The 22,833-nt window shown below is 41.4% G+C and overlaps 1 protein-coding gene across 1 annotated transcript in view; it reads right to left on the bottom strand.

Annotated features, from left to right (window-relative positions):
• Nucleotides 1–22,833, bottom strand: part of cntn4 (contactin 4) — a gene marked incomplete at its 5' end in the record, with an annotated part of 181,972 nt that overhangs the window by 108,219 nt on the left and 50,920 nt on the right. The window contains one exon of the mRNA XM_080728858.1: nt 8,814–8,909. Coding sequence (XP_080584984.1) covers nt 8,814–8,909 — 96 coding nt within the window. The remainder of the gene's footprint in view (nt 1–8,813; nt 8,910–22,833) is intronic.

A 22,833-nucleotide genomic window follows, 5' to 3' on the forward strand; every position in this document is an offset into this window, starting at 1 on the left:
TGGGGCTTTCCCTTAGAGTGACTGCGAGGCTATTCCATCGTAGGTTAGGCACCCTGCCCTTGTTCACAGTAACTAATGGGATTACACGACACAGCCATTCCTCCAACTCTTCCTTCAGCCCACCCACAGAGTCAGTCCTACTGCTAAAAAACATATACATATTAATTTCAACACAGGGAATAATGAGGACTGGGGGTCAACAAACAAAACAAGCCATCGATCAATATCAGAGGAGCCATGCTGGTTTATCAATGCTTCAGTCTTTTTATGGCTTACTGGCTAATTTACAAAGGTGTTACCATTTGGAAACGTATGTGTTATTAGTAGCTGGTATGGTGTTAGGTGGTATGGTTATAACGTTTACAAAAACCATCGCAAAGAAGTAGTGCTCGCCCCCTGGTGGTCTGTTTGCAATGAATCAAATAATAGATAGCATGAAACCCCAAATAATTGATGAAAGATATTCTGGTGCTATTGGGTATGCGAAATAACATACCAAAGATTTAGGAAGAAATTACTTCTGGAAAGGCATAATGGCATGAAATGGCATCCGTGATGGCTGCCGGGAGTTTAAAATGCTCCCGGGAAGTAAGTAAGTAAGCCTTGGCGAGCAATGAGGCCCATAGGGCAGGGGCCTATCTCCTGTTTCAGTAGTGTGAGGCAGCTTGATGTACAAGTACAACCCCTGGATATGACACTACTATGTCACAGGGACTTACCCCCAATCCAACCCTTGGTGCTGAGTGCCAAGCAGGGAGGCACTGGGTCCCATTTCTCTTTGGTATGACCCGGCAGAGGATCGAACCCTGACTTAAAATATGATTATTTTGGGGGTCGCGGCCTGAAAAGGTTGAGAACACTGTCTTAGAGGACCATACTGGTGGTCTGGCATGTTTAGGCTTGACATGCAGTAAGTTAAAGTATACATTAGCCCCTGATTGGCTGCCGGATAAATACAAATAAAAAAAGCAAATAAACAAACAGACATAGTCATTCTGGTATTAAGCAAATGTGTCATGCTCCAGGCTCAGAGATTCCTCTTGTCTAATATTCCTTTACAGGACTAGACAGGATGCACATGCTTGCTTTTCTCAAGGCCTCGGGTGGGAGCATGAATTGCAATAACACACATCTCTCTCACTCTCACAAATACATGCATACACACACGCGCGAGTGCGCGCGGCTATACGCGCATGCAAGCGAGCATGCAGGCACACACACACACACACACACACACACACACACACACACACACACACACACACACACACACACACACACACACACACACACACACACACACACACACACACACACACACACACACACACACACACACACACACACACACACACACACACACACACGCACACACACAGTCTTGAGTGCCCCTTAAGCCAAATGTATGCTGTCGAAAGACAGAGTCGCATGCCGAAAATAGCAGACCTGCAAGCTCACAAGGCATTGCAAGCGCAACGCCTTCTGAGCTTGTGTCGTCTGTTTTCAGTGCACTGCACGGTCGTGCAACGAAGTAGGAATCAGGTTTTAAGAGGTCTCTCTCCATTAGAGAATAGGGGTCATAGCTGCATTAGATCCAAGACTAAACACAATAACTGAGTAGTACAACAAGCAACGCTAGGTCACACGAGGAGCCTATGAATGTATTGGCCTTTGAATGAGAGAGAAAGTGACAGCCTTTCAACTCCTTCTGCTCCCGTGATTCACTGTGGTGGCAGGATAGGAGGAGAGCTGGACTCTCCCAGGACACATCTTTATGGACAAAGAAACATCACATTTCTAGACAGACTATATAACTGTCAGCGAGAATGACTGTGAAACATTCATCATAATTTAACTGGTTTGTCTCACACCCGTGGCCCTACTTTAGAGTCTAATGCATTAAAACCAATTACCAGATACTTTTGGTGTGCTCCCAAATCCCAAATGTTGGCCTGCCAAATATTGTAGTGTGTGTGTGTGTGTGTGTGTGTGTGTGTGTGTGTGTGTGTGTGTGTGTGTGTGTGTGTGTGTGTGTGTGTGTGTGTGTGTGTGTGCGGCACCATCCTCAGCCTTTGTGCCTACATCTGCACAGTAAAATCAAAATCATTTAAAGTGTTTAAACTCTGAGAACCAAATGGACCCATCATTGTGTTCATGTGTACATTCTGTGATCTATTTTCGTCCATACCTTAACCCTTATCCCTAAACTTATTTTCCTTTTTTTTTTTTACAATTTTGAAAAACATTTTTAAATATTTCAAATAGCTGATCTACAAGCTCACAAGGTGTCGATGTAGATTGGCTATTTGAAGTGTTTTAAAATGTTTTTCAAAAAAGAAGAAGTTTAGGGATAAGGGGTAAGGCATGGACGAAAATATAGCTATCTGAGTTAAGCCCAATGCATTCTCCACTAGAAGAGACGAAAAAAGATCAGTTTGGCTCGGTCCAGACTACAATATGACGTCATTCAGGTGTATTCAGAGTATGCAGCTCCCTTTACAGACCCATAGTAGCCCATTTGGTTCTCTCTCCTTATAAAGAGCTGCTAGAGACAATAGAACATGGGGAGACATTGTTGTTCTACTCAGTCTTATACTTGTTTAGTTTCAGTTATGTCGGCCATGATTCTTGTATATGGTTACTTTATAATGAAAGCACTTATTTGAACACATGCCATTTATCTGGTACAAGTGCAATTCTGGGTGATCATTTGAATCTGAGTGTACAAATGAAACCAAATGGACCTTAACGGGCCCATTTGCTTCATCTGTAGGCTCCTTAGAGAGTTACAAATGGATAAAGTAACACAGGGCACTGTGCAGTATAGGGCATACATGGGCAACTGGCGGCCCGGGGGAGGCAATTGTTCAATCTGATCGTTAAGATACCGTTTACAAATGCGTTAATAATTGAACGATTAGTCAATTAGTAACATGCATCCTGTCATGTCCATCATCTTCGCAGACAGATCATGGGAGTTAATTTTTCTTTTCTTACAGAGACTTACATTTGCCACTGTGTACCTGTTTTGTAACTGGGACAGCTATGCCTTGCATCATCCTCTCCACAAATAAAGCTCAACATGAGGAGTCATTATCAAAAGCAGCTCTCCAGGGTCTTGCACACATGGGGCAGTGAGACGGGTCTTGCCTCATGCAGTCTGAATAGCAGTGGTGGAAAAAGTACTCCATGTTTTTACTTAAGTATCAATACTGCAATGTAGAAGTAAAGTAAAAGTCTGCAACATTTACTTGAGTAAAAGTACAAAAGTATTAAACGGTACTTTTTAAAGTACAAAAGTAGAAAGTACTCATTATAAAGAATGTCCCATTTAACACGTTTTCAAATTATTAAAATGTCTAAAAGTCTTTTGAAAATAGCAGATGAGCTTGTGCATTGTGACACACACGGCTATTTTCAAATGGCCGAAATGTATGTACTGTAGGGCTGAAGTGGTTAATGTATGTCTTGTAATAATAATCAAAATCTACAAAGTAACTAGTAACTAAAGTTTTCAAATAAATGTTGGGAGTAAAAGTACAATATTTGGATCTGAGATGTAGTGGAGTAAAAGTAAAAGTATTGGAAGTAATCAAGTAAAGTACAAACAACTCAAAATTGTACTTAAGTACAGTACTGAAGTAAATGTACTTAGTTACAGTACTTTACACCACTGCTGAATAGCCATGAGTCTACTAGTCAATATCCTCTGCTCTGCAGCATAAAGTATGAAAAGATAAACACCAAAGCGGCAAACACGTGACTAAAATCCGCCACTCTTATTATTATTGAGAGTCAAGGCCCTATTAATCAATAGACAGCTTAAATTCCACAAAGCCATGTTCCACCGTTTAAGTGAAACGAAGAAGACATCAAGTATATCAAATCCAAACCCACCAACACCATGTACATTTCTTCAGCATGAGAACGGGCAAATTACCCATATTAGTAGAAAGCACGACAGGTCATGTACAGAACAATGTGACAAAAATATACACCAGTTATATGCTTCTTTAATTGAGCTGCAGCACTTCAAGTATTGTAATTGCATATCGTAATAATAAAGCTGTAAAAGGTCAGCCGTAGGCTATGATTAAAAGTAAAAAACGCAGTCTAGCGCTCGGCTAAGCAAGCTAGGTGTCAGGGACGGAGCTGTCATGTTTTCCACAATTGTTATTTTCCCCTTGCACAGCAGGTGACAGCGCATTCCTCCAGGGATGAAATCCCCAGTGGCATTGAGGGATTTGTGTTTATGTACCGGCACAGGGAGCCCTGGGACATGACGGGCGGCTGTACCCCAGCACCAAGGATGGAGGTGGTTAGACACAGGCAACCAGATAGCAGAGGAGAGGAAAAACCTGGAATTACGTCCCGTACACCACAGCTACAGGGGCTTAAAACACCACACACACGCACATGCACACGCACGCACGCACGCACGCACGCACGCACGCACGCACGCACGAGCAGTAAACCTAGTAAACCTATACAGTATGCTTACATGCTGTATTTTATTTTTTTATGTTTCTTTAGATGCACATAGTGTACACACACACACACACACACACACACACACACACACACACACACACACACACACACACACACACACACACACACACACACACACACACACTTTGAACACTGAAACAACTGCGCTGTGAATGTAAGGAGCTTAGATGAGGCTTAAGACGCATGCAGACGTGTGTGTGTGTGTGTGTGTGTGTGTGTGTGTGTGTGTGTGTGTGTGTGTGTGTGTGTGTGTGCTCTGCATTCTCATTCCACCATGACCTTTTCGCATATTAATGAGAATGGAGCCTGTTCTCGTAACCACTTTCAACCTGGCGTTCCTATTTTTGGCATGTCATTATAGGTAAATTTCAAAATTTCACAAATAGTCTAGCAAAAATAGTACAAAAAGAAGAACAATGCATCGCATCACAATGCATTGCAGTAAAAATAAACAAATATACATACATAATATATTATACATAGCATATACATATAAATATACAGCCTACAGTACATACTGTACTGTATTATAAATAAATCCCATTTCATGTCTATAGTTACTGTCGCTGTAGCACCTCATCCCCAAAGTTACTTTGACACACGCTGAGAGGAGTGCATGGTGTTCTTAGTAATCTGGAGTGATAATTACTTTTGATATTAAAAAAGATGGACAGATAAAGAAGGGAAGACATATCAGAATAAGGGATTTGAAAGGAGATTATTCATGTAATCTGTCATCTGCTACTCAGATTAAGGTTAGATGACCCTGGAAAAAAATGAAAAAAGAAACTCACTTGTAAACATGTAGCTCCTTACAGTGTTTATACAATATTGACTGAAGGAACCAGACCTTCCATGCCTGAGTTAGATCAGCATGCAATTCCCAACATATAACATCAATAAAAAATCATGGTATGTTTTCTTTACGAGAGGTTCGAGCCGCTATGCAACCCTCACACCTACATCGATGCCGATCCAACCAATATGTCTGAGTCTGTGTCATTGTGCCCGTTGTACCTGTCTGTCTGTGTCCCCTTTGTGCCCATATATGGAGATCTCTGTATCTGTCTGTCAACCAGTGTCCCTTTTATGCCCATATATGGAGATCCATGATGTCATTAGTATATGCCCATGTACAGGTATATTGGCATATATGGGCATATTGGTTGGATCGGTGGTTCTGGACAATTGGATATCCATATATATATGTACATATCGGCGTTCAGGACAACCGCATATCTGAACGATTGGCATCAGGCAATCCCTCAAGTCCTGCACACAGTAAACAGCCCCCTCTCTCTTTCCTAGCATCTTATCCTCTGTTGAACATGACCGGCCCCTTCTGAACAGAGAGGTGCCAGACAGCCAGTGAACACATGTGGACAGCTGGCTGTTATACATAATGTGTTCTCTGACAGCCCCCTCTGGCAGGTGGATGCCCCAGAGTACTGGATATACACAGAGGCTCCTCAACACCTCAGTCTATGGTCAGGCCAACCACCATATGGTAATGAATAGGGATGTGCAGAATGTGATTAAGACACAATAAGGTCTTCATGAGGTTGGTGGCTTGGGTGGCACAATAAATCCTGTCAACAATGACTGCCACTGGTTGTCACAGGCCTAATGACACCCTGTGAGAATCCTCCCCAAGCCAAAGAACTGGCATGAATATGTGACGGCTAATGATCATAGACGTATACCCTGACCACCTCGGGCGGTCTGTAAAGTACATGCACTGCATACAGTATGTATTGCAACCCCCATGACTAACTATGCCATCGGTCTGTCTCTGCTATACAGTATACTGATGTCCATTGTTGACATTAGACAATTGCATCAGTGATTCTCAACCTTTTGAACGGTGCAAACCTCTCATACCGTTTCTGTGTGTGTCAGCCCCGAAAAGTAGCCAAAAAATGAAGGTGTGTCGTGTTTGCACTGCTCACTTCGCACTGGTTAATCTTTTTCTTTTTCTTTTTTTTAATTTTTAATTTTGGAACAACAATGGATAACATGTTTTAATATTCAAAGACATTACAATGGTGTTAAACATCAAATGATAGAAGCAAGGACTGAATCCATGATGACAAAGTTGTGGGCTGCCTGAGATAGGCCAGCAAGACATTCCTGCTGCACAGTAAAAAATGAATTTTAATCAAAAGTGTACTTTTGGCTCCATGTGTGCGCTGTGCTCTGGGTTAAATAAACACTGTGTCCAAGCAGAGAGCAGAGACACGGTCGATGGAACAATTATAAAAGATGAGCTTAAACAAAGGCTTTGCCAACACAATCCACTCCTAGATTTGCTCTGTGGTTGACTGCTTTGCATTGAGACCAGTATGACTAGTTTGATGCATATGCAGTACTAGATGCATTTGTGAGTAAACTATACAATGTGTATGCGCACGCGCGCGCGTGTGTGTGCACGCATGTGTGCGTGCATGTGTATGCGTTTGGTGCTGGCAAAACATACAATTGGAGGTGATTGTGAATATGTTGAACTTTTAATGACGAATGAGGTAAGGTAATGTCATGGCATTCCATATAATATCCTAAGTAATGGCACTTGTCACAATTCTAAATATACTAGGCCGATGCCTGATGGGAATGATGCCCATTGGGAACAATGCCCATTGGGAACGGTGGCCGTTGGGAATGTAATAACCTCCAGTTATGCAATACTTAGAGCATACTTAGAGCAGTGTTTATCATAGCACTTGGAGGTTGGTCTATGATGTCATATGATGACATCAAGGATCTCCATATATAGGTATTTTTGGGGAACCTGATCCGACCGACCTCCCACCGATTCTGTGCATTCGATTCCATGCCTTCTTCAGGGATCTCCATAATACTATTACCTTCATTCTGGACAATTGGTGATTCGACCAACTTCCCACCCAGCACATTACTCCATCTGGTTCTTGGTGATACGCACGCCGAGTTCTCGAAATACTGTGAGTGGGCGGACACGGACGGAGAGAGACCGACACAAAGATTTCGCAATCGATCGGTTCGATGTTATTTTGTTGTGCGAAACAAAATAAAATGAAATTAAATGAAATGGTTCTCGAGATATGCAGGGGACTCACTCCCTCCCTCCCTCCCTCCCTCCCTCACTCACTCACTCACTCACTCACTCACTGAGGGGGTAATACACTTTAATGTGTCCCTGTCCATAATGGGTTAAAAAAAGAATTGGTAAATATAATGGCTTCATGTGCCAGGCCCATCACAATATATAGGCCTAATAATAAATAGGCAACCACAATTTCCCAGAATTGCACCTCTAGTTATTCACGCTGTTGAAAAAGCTTTAAGTGCAAGTATGCCACTGCCTATAATGCTGTTACCAACTGTATGAGTCATATGGGGGTGGTCAAAGGTTAGCGGTATAGAAAGGCCAGAAATTCTGTATGATTTTCCAGACTTCCAGAGTTTGTAACTAACTTGAGTAAAGTACCAACCAAATACAAGCTTACAAACACAACGTTCTTCCACGTTTTACCGCTTTTTCAGTTATCGTCCATGACATATACAGAGAACTGTACATACAGTACGTTAGTTCTATGGACTGCATAGCAGCTACAGTGCATGGATCGATAGCGCACACAATAATCCAATTCTACCTTCAATACCTAAGCAATTTCTAACAAAGCAGCAGAAACATTATGTTTATTTATTAGGTGAAAGTTTTAATATAATGGTCCACCACTGGGTCATTGGGAGTTTCTTATTGGAAAAGCATGCCTTTAGTCAGCTGGTGGTAATAATGTATAGTATGTATGCAGGAGGTCTGGGGAAGTGTTGCTGAAATCCAATAATAGTTCAATCCAGCTGTTGATGAGAAGAGAATATAGGGCTCCAATCAGTGGCTGTAAGGGAGAATCGTAAGTTGTCCCATGGCAACAAGGGAGTTACAACTCCCATGGCTAGCAGAGGATGCTCACGTCTAGATGCTGCAATGAATCACTTGGAAAAATCCTATTCCCCCACAATGGCTGGTGCAAGGTGTTGGTTAGCACCAGTGAACAAAGGACATGTGCAGCACAAACAACAAACAACTCTGTCTCAAAGATAAACTATAGGCAAAAGGAAGCCAAGGGGTAACCAGCGATACAGCAGAACCTCTCTATACAAATAAATACCTATCAGGACTGGAAGCATTACGATAATGCAGTTTTGGAGCAGCAGTTTCTTAAACATGATCTTCAGAATGCCATTGGCCGAGTTCTGTAGGAAACTGAGCTAAACAACTTCACCCCTTCACTTGAAATGCAAAGAGAGCGTTTACTTACCTCCAGAATGAGGGGGAGGGCCACAAAGCAGAACCACCCCTTGTCCCTCACGGACAGACACAGAGCTTCTTCTTGAAGTCTTGAAGTTTTCCAAGTCTGAAAAATAAAAGGTATTGAATGAAGTCTCACTAACGGACAGGGCCTGACAAACCTTCTGATCATTTGTGACCAAACACATATTATTGAAAATGTATACAGTATATATACTTTTTCATATCATCAAGTACAGTATCAGAGCAACAAAATTATTAGCTATTATGACTGGCTTGGACTGACCTAATAGCTTATTGAAATATAGGTTTTTCTGAAAACCGAAGCTCTGAACATTCTGGCTTCAAAGAATTCTTGGACTTGAATTGATAGCTAGTTAAAGGACCTACACCATGAATTTTCACTTTTTCTATTTTAAAACCTTTTTTTGGGGTCCCACTGGCACCTTCTATCCTCACAAAGTCCTATTTCTGACCGTTGTGTCTTTCTCTGGTTTTGGGCAGACAGAGATGAAAAGCTTTCCACAGGTTCTCAGAACAGTGCTGTTCTGAGAGTTGACGAGAGTGACGTCACTCTCGTTTCCCGTTTTTTTTTCAGAGTAAAAAAAAATGAAAAAAAATCTGTATCTTTAAAGCTGGTTTCCATTGAGATAACATTGACCAAGCAAGCAAAACGTTCAACTATATATCTGTAGTGTGAATGCAGCAAATGCTGGAAACCAGCTTTAAAGATACAGGACACACACCAAACGAAGGTTTGGAAGCTTTAAAGCTGGTTTCCATTGAGATAACATTGACCAAGCAAGCTAAACGTTCAACTATATATCTGCAGTGTGAATGCAGCTTTAGACTCAATTTTGAGCATATATTTATACAAAAAATATAGTTTTAAAAGCATGGTGTAGGCCCTTTAACAACAACATGTTGCATTGCCTCCACCAACATGTTAGAACAATGATAAAGTATAAAACATACTACTTGACATGTGAGCTCTTTTAGTTTCCCAACAAGACTATCAAGTTCCCTCATCAGTCTGAAACTTTAAAACATGAACCACTGCAATTGCTATTGTTTTAGAATTAGAATGGTAATTACATTTAACAAAATGTCTGTTCTATTCACTAATCTCTAGCCAACCACCTGTCTCTGAATTCATTGCATTTGAATACTTGGAGCCCAAGGTGAGAAAAATGCTGTCTTGTTCTGACTAAAGGTCCTTGCACATTGGTGTTTTTTTTTCCGATCGAATCTCGGAGCAGGTAAAACTCGACTCGACAGCACGTTATGTCCGTGTTATAATTAATTTTCGGACCAGGGTTGATTTTTTTTTGTTTTCCGCAGCTGTTGCCACTGGGTTCCTGCTTTCTCTCTCTCTCAGCTAAGGGGTCCTTGGTCTGAAAAACGTTTTTGCAGATTTCTCTCAGCTAGGGGTTCCTTTTTTTCGCAGCAATGTGCAAGGACCTTAACTGTGACTAAGTAGGGACATCACATTGGGTGACGCCAAGTGACGTTTCATTTTTAAAAGTTGCTTCAAACTCACTGCACAGACTATAGCTGACAATGTGGTGTTCTGTGCTTGCGTAAGAGGAAATAACTCCATACTAATGGGCTAACAAATGATGTTATACCACTTTTCTAATAAAAGTTGTGCATATGCAAGTTTTTGAGGGGTGCCAGCTGGTCCACCACTTGACCCGAGTGTGTATGTATGTCTGTATGTATGCAGACGGCCTATGTATGCGGACGGCCTCAACAGCTACAATACCGCTGGGTGACATAGTGGCACTGTTGAGCAACACCTGTACAACTGGGCACCAAAACCATCTGGGCACTAGGGATACAGTATGTGGGCACTTGGACAAATGCACACTTAAGGGTGGAGATAACTGGGCACCTGGACGAGTGGGCACCAAAAAAGCAAGTGTGTCACACTCAACCCAGATCATAATATGGGAACATAAAAAATAAAGGATGTCTGTCATTTAATCAATCAAGTACTTCTCATTTCTGGTTATGAGATTGTGTAATGCCCCTGTCTAGGGGTGCCTAAAGGCAGCTCTCCACCGCAACAACGTCAGTGGCGGTAAGCGCTGGAAAGCGTGTGGACAGAAATATGTTGTCGAATGGGCAGTGATTACGCTGTTGTGTCAGATTGTAAGTTGTAGGGTAGCGTTGAAAGCCGACCAAACATGCTCGAAAGGCTCCCAACAGTTGGGCTGGCGGAGAGGAGTTGAGCTCTCTGGTTGGCTGCAATAGGGGTAGCAGGGACCCTTTCTAAAATGCAATACACAGGTGCTCCCAAATAATTAATTACATCATGCCAGTGCAGCTGCACAAAAGTAGGTCGAATCAATTATGCTGTCACTCCAGTGAAGCAGGTCCCAAGCACACTACTGACTGACCAGCTCCCCTTAAAGTTTAAACCAGAACATGACACATTGTATTGGATCTTCAGCCAAAAAGTTATGATTATGCCTACTCTGCATTCTCCATGTTCTCACCCGCCCTCCCGCCCTCCCGTACGCGCACACGCGCGCGCACACACACACACACACACACACACACACACACACACACACACACACACACACACACACACACACACACACACACACACACACACACACACACACACACACACACACTCTGCCTCATAATCTATCTATATCTATTTTTACGGGCAAATGTGCACACTGTATAGAGACCTAGGTATCCTTATTGGCTGTTTGGCTGAGGTCTCCTCCTTACGGATTTTGAGATACATTGTGAAGGAATGTTTGACTGAAATGGATGGCTGGATGGATCAACCAACCAATGTAGACAGCCTTGTAGCCCCGCACCAAATCAGCCCTGCAATGTAAAAGAATCTATAATATCGACCATATTTTGGCTTTCTGTTTTAAGAATTGTGAACATTCTAGGTGAAGCCTAGAGACAAATAGACCAGAGCGAAGTGTTGGTTTAAAAGCTTTCTCGAGTGTAGCCTATTGCTAGATGTTTTGGGCGGGTAAATAGCCCTCAGCTTTGCCTCTGGCTAAATCACAACCTCCAGTGCTTGTGTGCTTGACTGTGAAGGTCTGGAGAATGACAAGTAATTAAGGAACACAACTATTTCCACAGTAGCCAAAAGAACTAAATAATCTCACTCTTTTGTACCTACTGTATACACAAGATGTAACAAATAACAATAAAGAAACATTGAACTTTGATCCTCGAACGTTGTGTAACTAACTCATCTTAACTGGTTCAAGGCATGCGGTACTTTGAAGTGCAACGTACGATGGAGTCGAATGCCATAAATAGACGATCTACACTACAGGCTTACAAGTTACAACACAGTGCATTTCAACGAGTTGTGAGCTTTTAGATCTGCTATTTTCAGTGCATAAATCTTTCTATGGAATAATTACAGTGCCTCCTCCAAGGCTTGTTTTGTGAAAGAAGTTTTAAGATACTTGTATCACAGTAAATGAAGAATGAAAGTGAATTTCAAGAGCTGGATCTATACCATAACAGAAATCTACTAATTCTTCAATTGTACCGTAAATAATTAGTGGCACTGGCTGTGTAATGGCGGTACTGCGCGAGATACATGCATTGAGAATAAAGCACATTCATGCAAAATCAATAGTGACGCTCTAATAACGGCAGAACAGCTAGCAGGCTCTCTAGTATGCAGAAGGCATTTTGCTGTGGTAGGTCACACATGAGGGATTTTAATAGCGCCAGTAGTTATCAGGTTAGCATTCATTCATCACACTCACAACTGCGAAACATTACAAAGTTATTACTACACACGGTATAGTTTAGAAACCAAGATTACCTTCCAGCTGAAAATAATTTATGCTTGACAATTGATGAAAACAATAACAATTGACAAAAATGTCCAACTATTCCCTCTGCTTATACTGCCCTGTGTGGTGGATGTCTGTAAAGGTAATACAAAATTCAAGGGAGTCTTCATGGATGACTGCGCACACATATCTTGGTTGGGAAGTGAATGAATACAGTTCACATTAAAAAATAAAAATAAAACTAGAGCTGCTGAATAGATTCCATTTGTGCTGTACCACAGACTCAAATGGACCGAGTGGCAAATTAGTTCACATCCTACAACAATAAACATAACTTTGTGACCACTATTTTGTGGATGATACAGTACCGGTATATTGTGAGTTTAACCACTTAAACTATACTTGACCGTGCTATTGTATGACATTTAAATAAAAGAAGGGGGCAATAATATTTGAAGGCAGGTGACATAATGCTGCAGATTTATCAGCACATATTGCTCAAATCAGATTAATTAACCTTAATTAACCTTCTTCTATAAAATGCTCCGCATTGCCATGTCACCCCAAGCAGTGATGCAAGCATGAGTGCTTGTTCTCCTTCTAGAGCTGCTCGGTGGAAAGGCTTGAGTGGAACTGCAACCGAGTCGCTTTGAAATTAGATTGCTGATTAGTTCAGCTCCAAGAGCAGATTTAAATGTAAAATTATTGGGCTCACTGATTTATGAAGAGTACTATAAGGTCAGTTAATGTATGTCATATTGGCTGTGGTACAAGTCTATTAAGAAGCAGCCTTTAATTATTTCTTAAAACATAAATCTCCTTTTAACCCACAGTCACATTTTAACTAATAGGTATTTGAGGCTCTTAGGCCCTATTAAGGAAAGCAATTCCCAATATTTTCCCACAGATTAGTTTCAGATTAGACACCTAAATCGATTTACTTAAGCAACACCTCAGAAATATAAGCTTTATTTATGTTGCACTTTAAAACAAATCACAATTCCAAGGCGCTATCTAGAATAAATAAGATGAATGTTTGAGTAAATGACAAACCCAAAGAAAGAAAGACATTTTTAAAGGGGCCACACAATAATAAAATGGTGAATGACCCTGAAGAAGGCTGCAAGCTGACATGTATTGGTGTATTCTTTTACAGCTAGAGTCTACAGAAGTTCGGGCTACTATGCCTTTGGTGCCCATATATGGAGATCCCTGATGTCATGTTTGCTGGAGCTGACTGATTTGTTTTGTGCCTAACATGGCAACACATCGAGGTTAGACAACACACTCCATATTTGTGCATAGTTGCATTGGGAACTTCTTATACGGTATAAGTATATTACATATTCTATATTGAGCCCTTTAGATAAAGGTCCTTTACTTTTCAAACTTACTAGTGCCTGGACCTGGATATTTTCTGCCCTTCTGGCAATAACTTACTTAATTTCTCCTGAAAGAAAATTAATTACCAGCGAAAGGCTTTTCCTATAAAAGTATGTTTTAAGAAATGCTTTGAAGATGCTTCTTAGTGGACTGTATAGCCTGAGCTCATCATGCGAGCCAGTGAGCCCTGACAGCAAAGGCTCTGGTCACATTTTCTTGTGAGCCTGCTCTTTGGAACAGCCAAAAAGGCTCCTGCCAGAGGACCTACCGTATGGCTGCGCTCCAGCTCATACACTAGGATAATAAAAGGCATATATCGTTGTTGTTGGGTGGACACCTTTCATGCCCAAAACCTTTCGTTTTGTATTTATCATTTAAAAAATGATTTCAACTGGTGAAAATAGCTGATCTACAAGCACACAACGCCTCGCAGTGCGAGGCGTTGTGTGCTTGTAGATCTGCCATTTTTACTAGTTTTGTGCGACAGTCTTGTGTGATGTACGAAAAAGAATTACAAATTTGAAACTTGAAACGACAGTGACGATATGTAACGGGGTGCCCAGTAAAATATTATATACATTTTAAAACGTACTCAAAAACTAACAGATAAATCTAGAATAATATTAGTTATACTTAAGGGTACTGTACAGCAGTGGTTCCCAAACCTTTCAGGTCGAGACCCAAAAGAGAGATTGCCCGGTTCCCAAACTAGTGAAAATAGCAGATCTACAAGCACACAAAGCGTCGCTTCGCAGATCAGCTATTTTCACTACTTCTTCTTTTTTTATGACATATTTCTTACATTTGTTTGTTTGTTTGTTTTAACTCTTTGAGTGCCACCCCTTTCACCACTAGAGGGCGCCCAGTGACCATAGAAAGTCCCATAGAGATATGCTGTGTCATTATTGTATATGCAGAAGCCCTGCAGCCATGACTTGCCTGAACACTTTCCTTTGTGCATGTACAGGAAGAGGATGAAGTTAGCTTGAAGTTAGCTATTGGCTACCAAGCATTTTAGAAGCCTTATTTTCGTCAACTTAGCCATGATTAAACCTTGCACACCTCTACATGGGAAAAAAACAGAGAAGAATGAGCTCTAAAAAATCCAATGCAATCCTGGATTGCATTGGAGTGGATTTGTGCAGTTTGTTCACAGCTTTCAAACAAAAAAATCCGATTGGAAATCCGTTCAGGCATTCTTGAGATAATCGCCATTATGTTTTACATGTTATGTAAACAAACATGGCTGCCCTGTATGTTAGATGGGGTTGTATGGGGGTGGAACATGCAAAATCGCGATTGAAATCATGTTCACCAGATTTGATGGGGTCCAAAAAAAAAAAAAAAAAATTCAAAAATTTTTTTTTCCAAAAAAAAATTCTTTTTATTTTTTTTATTTTTTATTTTTTAAAAGCCGAACTTGTTCGGGATCGGCACTCTACGATACGCTAATAAAGCCGAACTAGTTCGGGATTGGCACTCAATGAGTTAAGATGTATCAAATTATTTAATTATCTTTTTTTTTCTTTTTTCTTTTTTCTATTCCACTTTCAGACTTGAATAAACACTCCTCGTTTCACAGTGTAACTCCCATTGTAGGACATGTCTCTTCATAAATTGCATGTGTCCATAATCATAAGCAAGTACAGGAACAGCTCATAACATTTAAAGCCACTTGTGATTCATGTAATTGTTTGCCCTTAACGCCTTACCAGAAAAACAACACGCTCCATGCGCACTAGAATAATTGAGCATATGAATGCAATCCATGGATGGGATGACAGATTTGCTGTCAACTGTCATATTCAGTCTACAAATCACCCATCCCTGTGAATTACATTTCCTGAGCTTTGAAAGTCCCCAAACATAACAGGGGAGGTGGCCATTATATAAGCGGTTGAGACCAAAGCCCTTTAGATATTGAACTTAAATTACTCACTGGCTCCCATTGGTGTGAGGAATAAATCAAATAATCCAACAAGTTGCTTATGTTGCTGTAGCTGAATTCTTGGCAGCATGTAATTAGAGGTTCAAGCCCAAAGGGATGAAACCCTATTGTTAAGGGTTCAAGACCATTGTTTTGAGCAAAACCTTGTTCTACCGCAATTCAGCAATTTTTCATGAACTGGTAACAGTAAAATATAGAAATGTAGAAACATGAAATATTCACAGATGATTGGAAGTTGTGTGCATTACTTGCATATAAACATCTGGCTCACCACATAAATGTACCAAAATCAACAACCATTGAGCCAAACATCACATTTACCTATGTAACCTATGTAGCTTTCATCTCTCTGCATTGTGTTGAAGTAGACAGACCCAGGACCAGGCATGTGCACACATAGACATCAAAGGGGGAAAAAATGCAAATGCTCTCTTTCCATGCCATACCTGAAGGCAGCATTCAAGAGAATTGCCTTGTCCAAACTCTCCTGAACTTGAATGCAGTATATTATGTTGAAAGAATTGCCCTCTCTGTGTAGAAATCCATGCTGTACGCCACATTGCCTTTTGTATGCTTATAGTAGTGTGGTATCAAGTACTGAAAATAGCAGACCTCCAAGTTCACAACGCGTCACAGATTTTCAATATTTTCACCAAAAAGCCCTTTTAGATATTTCAGCCCCTGCCTCTCTAACATTCTCTGCACGTCCCTGCCCAGGACACTCTTTGGAGACAACTTTTAACTCTGACAAAAAGATACTACAAAACACACGTCTCCAAGGTTTAGCGCATCGAGAACTCCTTTCTCTACAAAGTCAAACAAACACTGTATACGTCATTTGCAACTCCAATTCTTATTTTGTTACACAGAGTAGATAACAAAAGACACCCATTCAATACAGAAATACAAAAGGAAGGACATTTATGCAGGGGACAGAAGGAGGGGACGGCAGGAGCCAGGTAGAAGCACTTACCGGTATTTGTATAATATTTTTTGAAATTATACACACTTATAATTAACATTGTTACACTTTTGTATCTGAAACATATCAAATGCAAAGAATGGGCGTGGCATAACACAAAATGGACAATGAATTTGTCCAATCATTACATACTGACAGGTATGTTTAATACCATCGTTGAACCAGGTGTGTAAGGATATTTTGAATAGGCCTGGCAACACCAGTTCAAAACTTGAGCACAGGCCAAAGATCTGAGACAGTTTGTCCAAACATCACCAAACTAGGTGGATATTTTTTAAATTGTAGCGTAGGGGGTGACTGCACTGCCACACTGTCCAAAATTAACGAGCGTGCTTAAATGCCTAAATTGTAAATTGTAAAGTTCACCAGAGCTGAGATGTTCATTGCATGCAAATGAGCAGCAGTCTGGAGCAGTCAGGTTTGCTTAATCAAACACAGCAAATCCAATTCAAAACAAAAGGATTTGGATGGGTATTTGAGTCTCACCGATACAATCTGGTGACCACAGAAATGCCCACGAAAAGCTTTCGAGTGTCCCTTGGTGGTACTCCCTTTCATCTGAAAGCAGGATAGAAGGTTAGATAAAAGCACCTCGTCCTCCCCAAAAAATATGAGCCAATAGAACAAAGCAGTCAAAGGCAATAGACATCTGAGGTAGCCTACTGACGTTATTCCCCAAAACTCTTTCTGGCATTATTTTAGGGTTGAGATAAAAGCTTTTGTGATAAGTGGCCTACTTCAGTAAAGCCATTGATCGTGCCTGTCCAATTTATACAGTACAGAGCTGAAAGCATGAAGTAGTACAGGGGTCTTCAACAGGGGGTCCGGTACCCCTAGGGGGTCCTCAGAGTTACTGCAGGGGGTCCTCCAAATCTTTGTTTGATAGGAAAGAAAAATCTTTTTTTTTTTATATGAACCGCTTGAACACTGGTGTCAATATTCTGAGAACTTTATCCATATACCGTATATATTATAGTATGTATAGTAAGTGAATGGGTAGGTGCAAGAAATCATTAATTAAAAATGAACCCCATGGGACGATATTTCAGCCTGTTACCTGGCATAATCTTAAAATATACCCTTTAAGGATTAAGAAAATACAGGTGGGAAAAAAAGTCCACCCTATGCGCGTGGACCCCCCTTTCCTACTAGACTATCTGCTCTTATGTCTCGGTTTAATGTCCCATTTAGAGTAGTCAAATATTATTTTGAGGCTAAGCACAATGCCTATATATACGGTAGGGACAGATAGTGTACATTTCTTGGATGAGATACAAAGATTATCAACAAAAGTTTTATACAGCAGACAGGGTGTCTGTCTTCCTTTCAGAGTTGAAGTCAAGAATCAAAATTGATCTTTAGGTGGATGAGTGTAGAGGTAATGAAGCCTGGGCAAATCTATTGTGGCTGTTGGATGTGTGAAAACAAACACACGCGCGCACACGCACGCACGCACGCACGCACGCACGCACTCACGCACGCACGCACGCAGGCAGGCAGGCACGCACGCACGCACGCACGCACGCACGCACGCACACACACACACACACACACACACACACAAAGCAAATGTGTCAAAGAAAGATTCCATATACCACATAAACAATTTTTTCATCTGGAATGGTGGAACAATTTTGCGAGGGTAAGCGTACACAATAGCCTCAGTGCGACGTTCAAAGGGGAAGCGGCTAACGATGATTAATGACCTCAGAACAAGTAAATGTGACGCCCCATCTAAAACCATTAGCATCAATTATTGTAAACCTGGCTTGACATTACAAACAATGATCCAGATTGGCCTGATGATCACATGGCAGACATATGAGCGTTCCAAATGCCAGCGCAACTTATCATACTTCAACAAGCCTGTCCAACCATAACCATGTGATTCATTGCAACCTGCAGCTCCTTAAGGATACTCTTTGTCTTCCAGTAGCTGTGTCTGTTACTTGTGTGAGTGTTTGTGCATGTGCATGTGCATGTTTGTGTGCGTGCATGTTTGTGTGCGTGCGTGCGTGCGTGCGTGCGTGCGTGCGTGCGTGCGTGTGTGTGAGTGAGTGTGTGTGTGATGGTGTGTGTACATGCGCGTGATCACAAAATAAAGAATATGCACTGTGAACTTACAATTTGCACAAACACTGGCTGGTGGGTAGATTGCCATTTCAAATGATCCACTACAGTTAGGGCCTGATTATACTTGTCATTTCGGCTGCACGAGTCCATGGGACAGCCATCCTGACATGGTTTCAATTATACTACCATTTGGTGCACACACTGAAGAGCAATGCAAGCTAAAAGGCATAATCTTAAGACCTTCTTCCAGACAGCTGAAGGACTTGTATCGTGGCAAGATGCCACTGTTAAAAGATGTCTACTGTCCTAGTTGCCTGCGTCTTTCTTTAGATTTTGTTTAACTCCTTTTCTCCCAATTTAGTCATTACGCCAATGAATTCCTCCCACTGCATGCCATTGCTGTTGTATCCTACTGGCTCACCTGCCACTGAGGAGCCCCAACCAGCAGGACATAGCGCCTCCATCACACTCCCCTCGTTCAAAATTCCCCACTTATACAGTAGTTGCCACCCCAGCTGGTAGAAGTATACTGTATACGTTCCCCACCGGCTTCCGTCCCCTGAACAATTGTGTTCGTATAGACACTCAGCAAGCCGGATGGACCACGTTGGATATGCACCCCTAGACTCCAGCATGGTGGACACTTACTTTACCCCCTGCGCCACCTGAGCACCCTTAAAAGAAACAAAGGGGGGCGTTTCGCTGTTTCTATGTGTCATCTTTTCGACACCCACACCCAAACCTAACCCTTACCCTAACCCTAACCTCCGTGGGGTGAGTCTCTAACCCTCCCGACTTGGGGTCTATTTTGGCAATTCATTTTGGGGTTTAGTATTTAGGAAGGGGTGTTCCTCCGCAAAGGTTGCTATTTTAGGCACCTTTTATATCCCTAAAAACACCTCCGCTAGCCGTTACATTATGCATAGGTGTGGTTGGGCGTTACAATAATATAACCAATCAACATGCCAGATGCCATTGCCTTTAAGAGAAGACCCGCAACCCGTTAATTGAGGATTTAGGATCCCCTAAATTGGGGGTCAGCAACCCGTGGCTCTAGAGCCGCATGCGGCTTTTTAGCGCCACCCTAGTGGCTCCCTGGAGCTTTTTAAAAAATGTATGAAAATGAAATTGTCACTGTCTGGCAGAAACTTTTTATCTCCAAGTTTCATTTTTTTTTTTTCGCAAAGTAAAGCCCTCTTCATCATACAAGACTGACGCACAAAAGTAGTGAAAACAGCAGATCTACAAGCACACAACGCCTCGCGGTGCGAGGCGTTGTGTGCTTGTAGATCGGCTGTTTTGACTAGTTTAGTTCATTTTTTTAATGATAAATACAAAACAAAGTTTTGGACATACAAGGTTTCCACCCAACAACGACGATATAATAAGGCTTTTATAATTTTTTGCGGCTCCAGACAGACTTGTTTTGGGGTTTTTGGGTCCAATATGGCTCTTTCAACATTTTGGGTTGCCGACCCCTGCCCTAAATGAATCCTCAATCTCTCCCGGCATGAAAGAGCAGTGTTGCCTTGGAATACATTTATATTGATATTGTGCAGAGAATTATCACTCGCACATTACTGGTTCTGAATTAATTCAATGAAATGTCGGTTGATGCGCTGCTGTCTCCATAAATGTGCCTAAAATAACAGATGTATATGCTGTCGACACGCCATGACGCAGTGCGTTGATATCTTGTAAATCTGTTTTTCCGGTGTGGTGCAAATAGGATCTAGGAAGCAAAGAAAGACACACAAGATAATTAGGGTAGAAGGACAAAGGAGACAACTGAATGTTGTGTAATTGTGCGCCCAGGCAGCCGACTCTGGTGTCCATGTATTTTCCATTGGCAGTGCGCACTCTACCAAGGCATAGCGGGTGGCAAAGCGGGTGGTTTTAGAATCCTATATATACGCTTTCCTAAATTTGTGTTGCCAAAATACCAATTTTATGGAAACAACACGCCTGCGGCCACACTTCCATGTGCAAAGAACAGTCTGCAAAATGGCAAGTGTCCCCAAAATACCATTCAGGGTTAGAGCAAGTTGCCTTGCCCGCATTTTGCAGGTATAGTGTGAGGATAAGCTTTTAAGTTTACCGCCAAGCTTCTAGAAGTCAACATCCCTTTATTTTAGTCATCTCATCTCATCTCATTACAATTTGACTAGAATCCGCAGCATCAAATGTGGAGACTCTGAAAATAGATGAGTTGTATGGGCAGCAGCAATGTTGTGTTATGCAATAGAGGTTCCTCTTGTATGACACCTTGATAGTGTACCGTAGATTAAAAAAAGTAAAGGCTAGAATACAGCCATTAGCTATTTACACCTCATTAACTAAGTCAATATACTCACTCCACATTATCACAGCAGCTGAGAGGAGTCTAGAGGATTTATTTGCATTTAAATGAGATATTCATGTTTCCCCTCAAGGCCTTAATGCCCACTCTGGTGACATCAGGAAATTTGTACCCCCATGAAAAATATGCAAAATGTAAGCGTGTCCAATGCTAAGGACTGTGGACACATACTGTAACAATGAAGGCGTTCGAGTATGAAGGATTTTTTTTTTGTATTTAGAAAATCATAATTGTGTTTAGAAGGGAGAATAAACATGTGAACAAGAATAGTGGCTCAGCAGAGCGCATATCTTCGGCAACCGGCAGGCTGCAGCCAGGACTCCAGGCTACGGGAAAAATAGTATTTCGTGTGATTCAAATTTCGTGTTAATAAAATAATAAGTTGTGAAATAAACTCGTGATCTCCCGCAAATTTTGGAAGGCAATAACTTTGAATGATTATCACATGAAATCAGAGATAACGTGTAGCATTTTTTGTATGTTTTGGATCAAATCTGTAATTGAATTACAACTTGTAAGCCACGCACCACACGCACACGCACACGCAGGGGTTAAAACATCATCTCTGCCTCCCGGTCTGTTGGAGATAATTACTATTATTTAAATTGAACCCTCTTGACCACCTTTCTCTAATACAGCGGGTTCACCACTACCCCACCATTGTGTTGGTAAAATACAGTAAATAATGGCTCCATTAAGTTCCAAGCACAGCCTCTTAAGAGCCACCCATGTAAGAAAGCCACGCAGTGGATTTGATGTTGGCTATTGAGCTTGCTCATCAGTATGAATTATGGGTGTACATCTTTTACATAATCACTGATATGGAATCAATAGACATACTAATCAAGGGCAGCCTGTATTGAGTGAGAGAGACCACTGCCCATCAGTTATCTAGCCTGGGGAAGTAGACAGCCTCAACCCTCTCGTGGGGCAACAGCATCCATCAAAAGTTTGGGAGATGCAGGGGAATGCAGAATTATTTGGAGTCATGCCAAACTCAAAGAACAACCTTGAGGACCCAGTGGAATATGCAGACAAAACAAATATTCACTGAGGAATATCATTTATTAATAAGGGCAAGAAGACCATTGTTATATTCACACAGATTTTTATATTGTATTCACTGGTGATGCGCTGGTTGCCTATCCTGCAATTACTCCGCCATAGAAGGATCAGGCTCCTTGCTAGTCATAAAGTTACTTGAATTATAATTTAGCAATAATACAGGAGATGGACTGCTGTACCATGGGATATTGGGATACCAAAGACAGGTGGGGGAAAAAACTGGAGTTAAACAACTATCTATAACAGGAGCAAAAATATATAGTAAGAAGTAAAAAATAAAATAAGAGAGTCTGCCTGTCTGTGTCCCTTTTATAAGGAGATTTTTATATGGAGATGTGTGTCTGTGTCCCTTTTATGACCATAATGGAGTTCTGTCAGGCATGTCCAGTCCAGGAAAGTCTATGACGTACGTACAACAGTATATGA

The sequence above is a fragment of the Nannobrachium achirus genome (assembly GCF_963921795.1).
Source record: "Nannobrachium achirus genome assembly, chromosome: 6".
In the NCBI taxonomy this organism is placed as follows: domain Eukaryota; kingdom Metazoa; phylum Chordata; class Actinopteri; order Myctophiformes; family Myctophidae; genus Nannobrachium; species Nannobrachium achirus.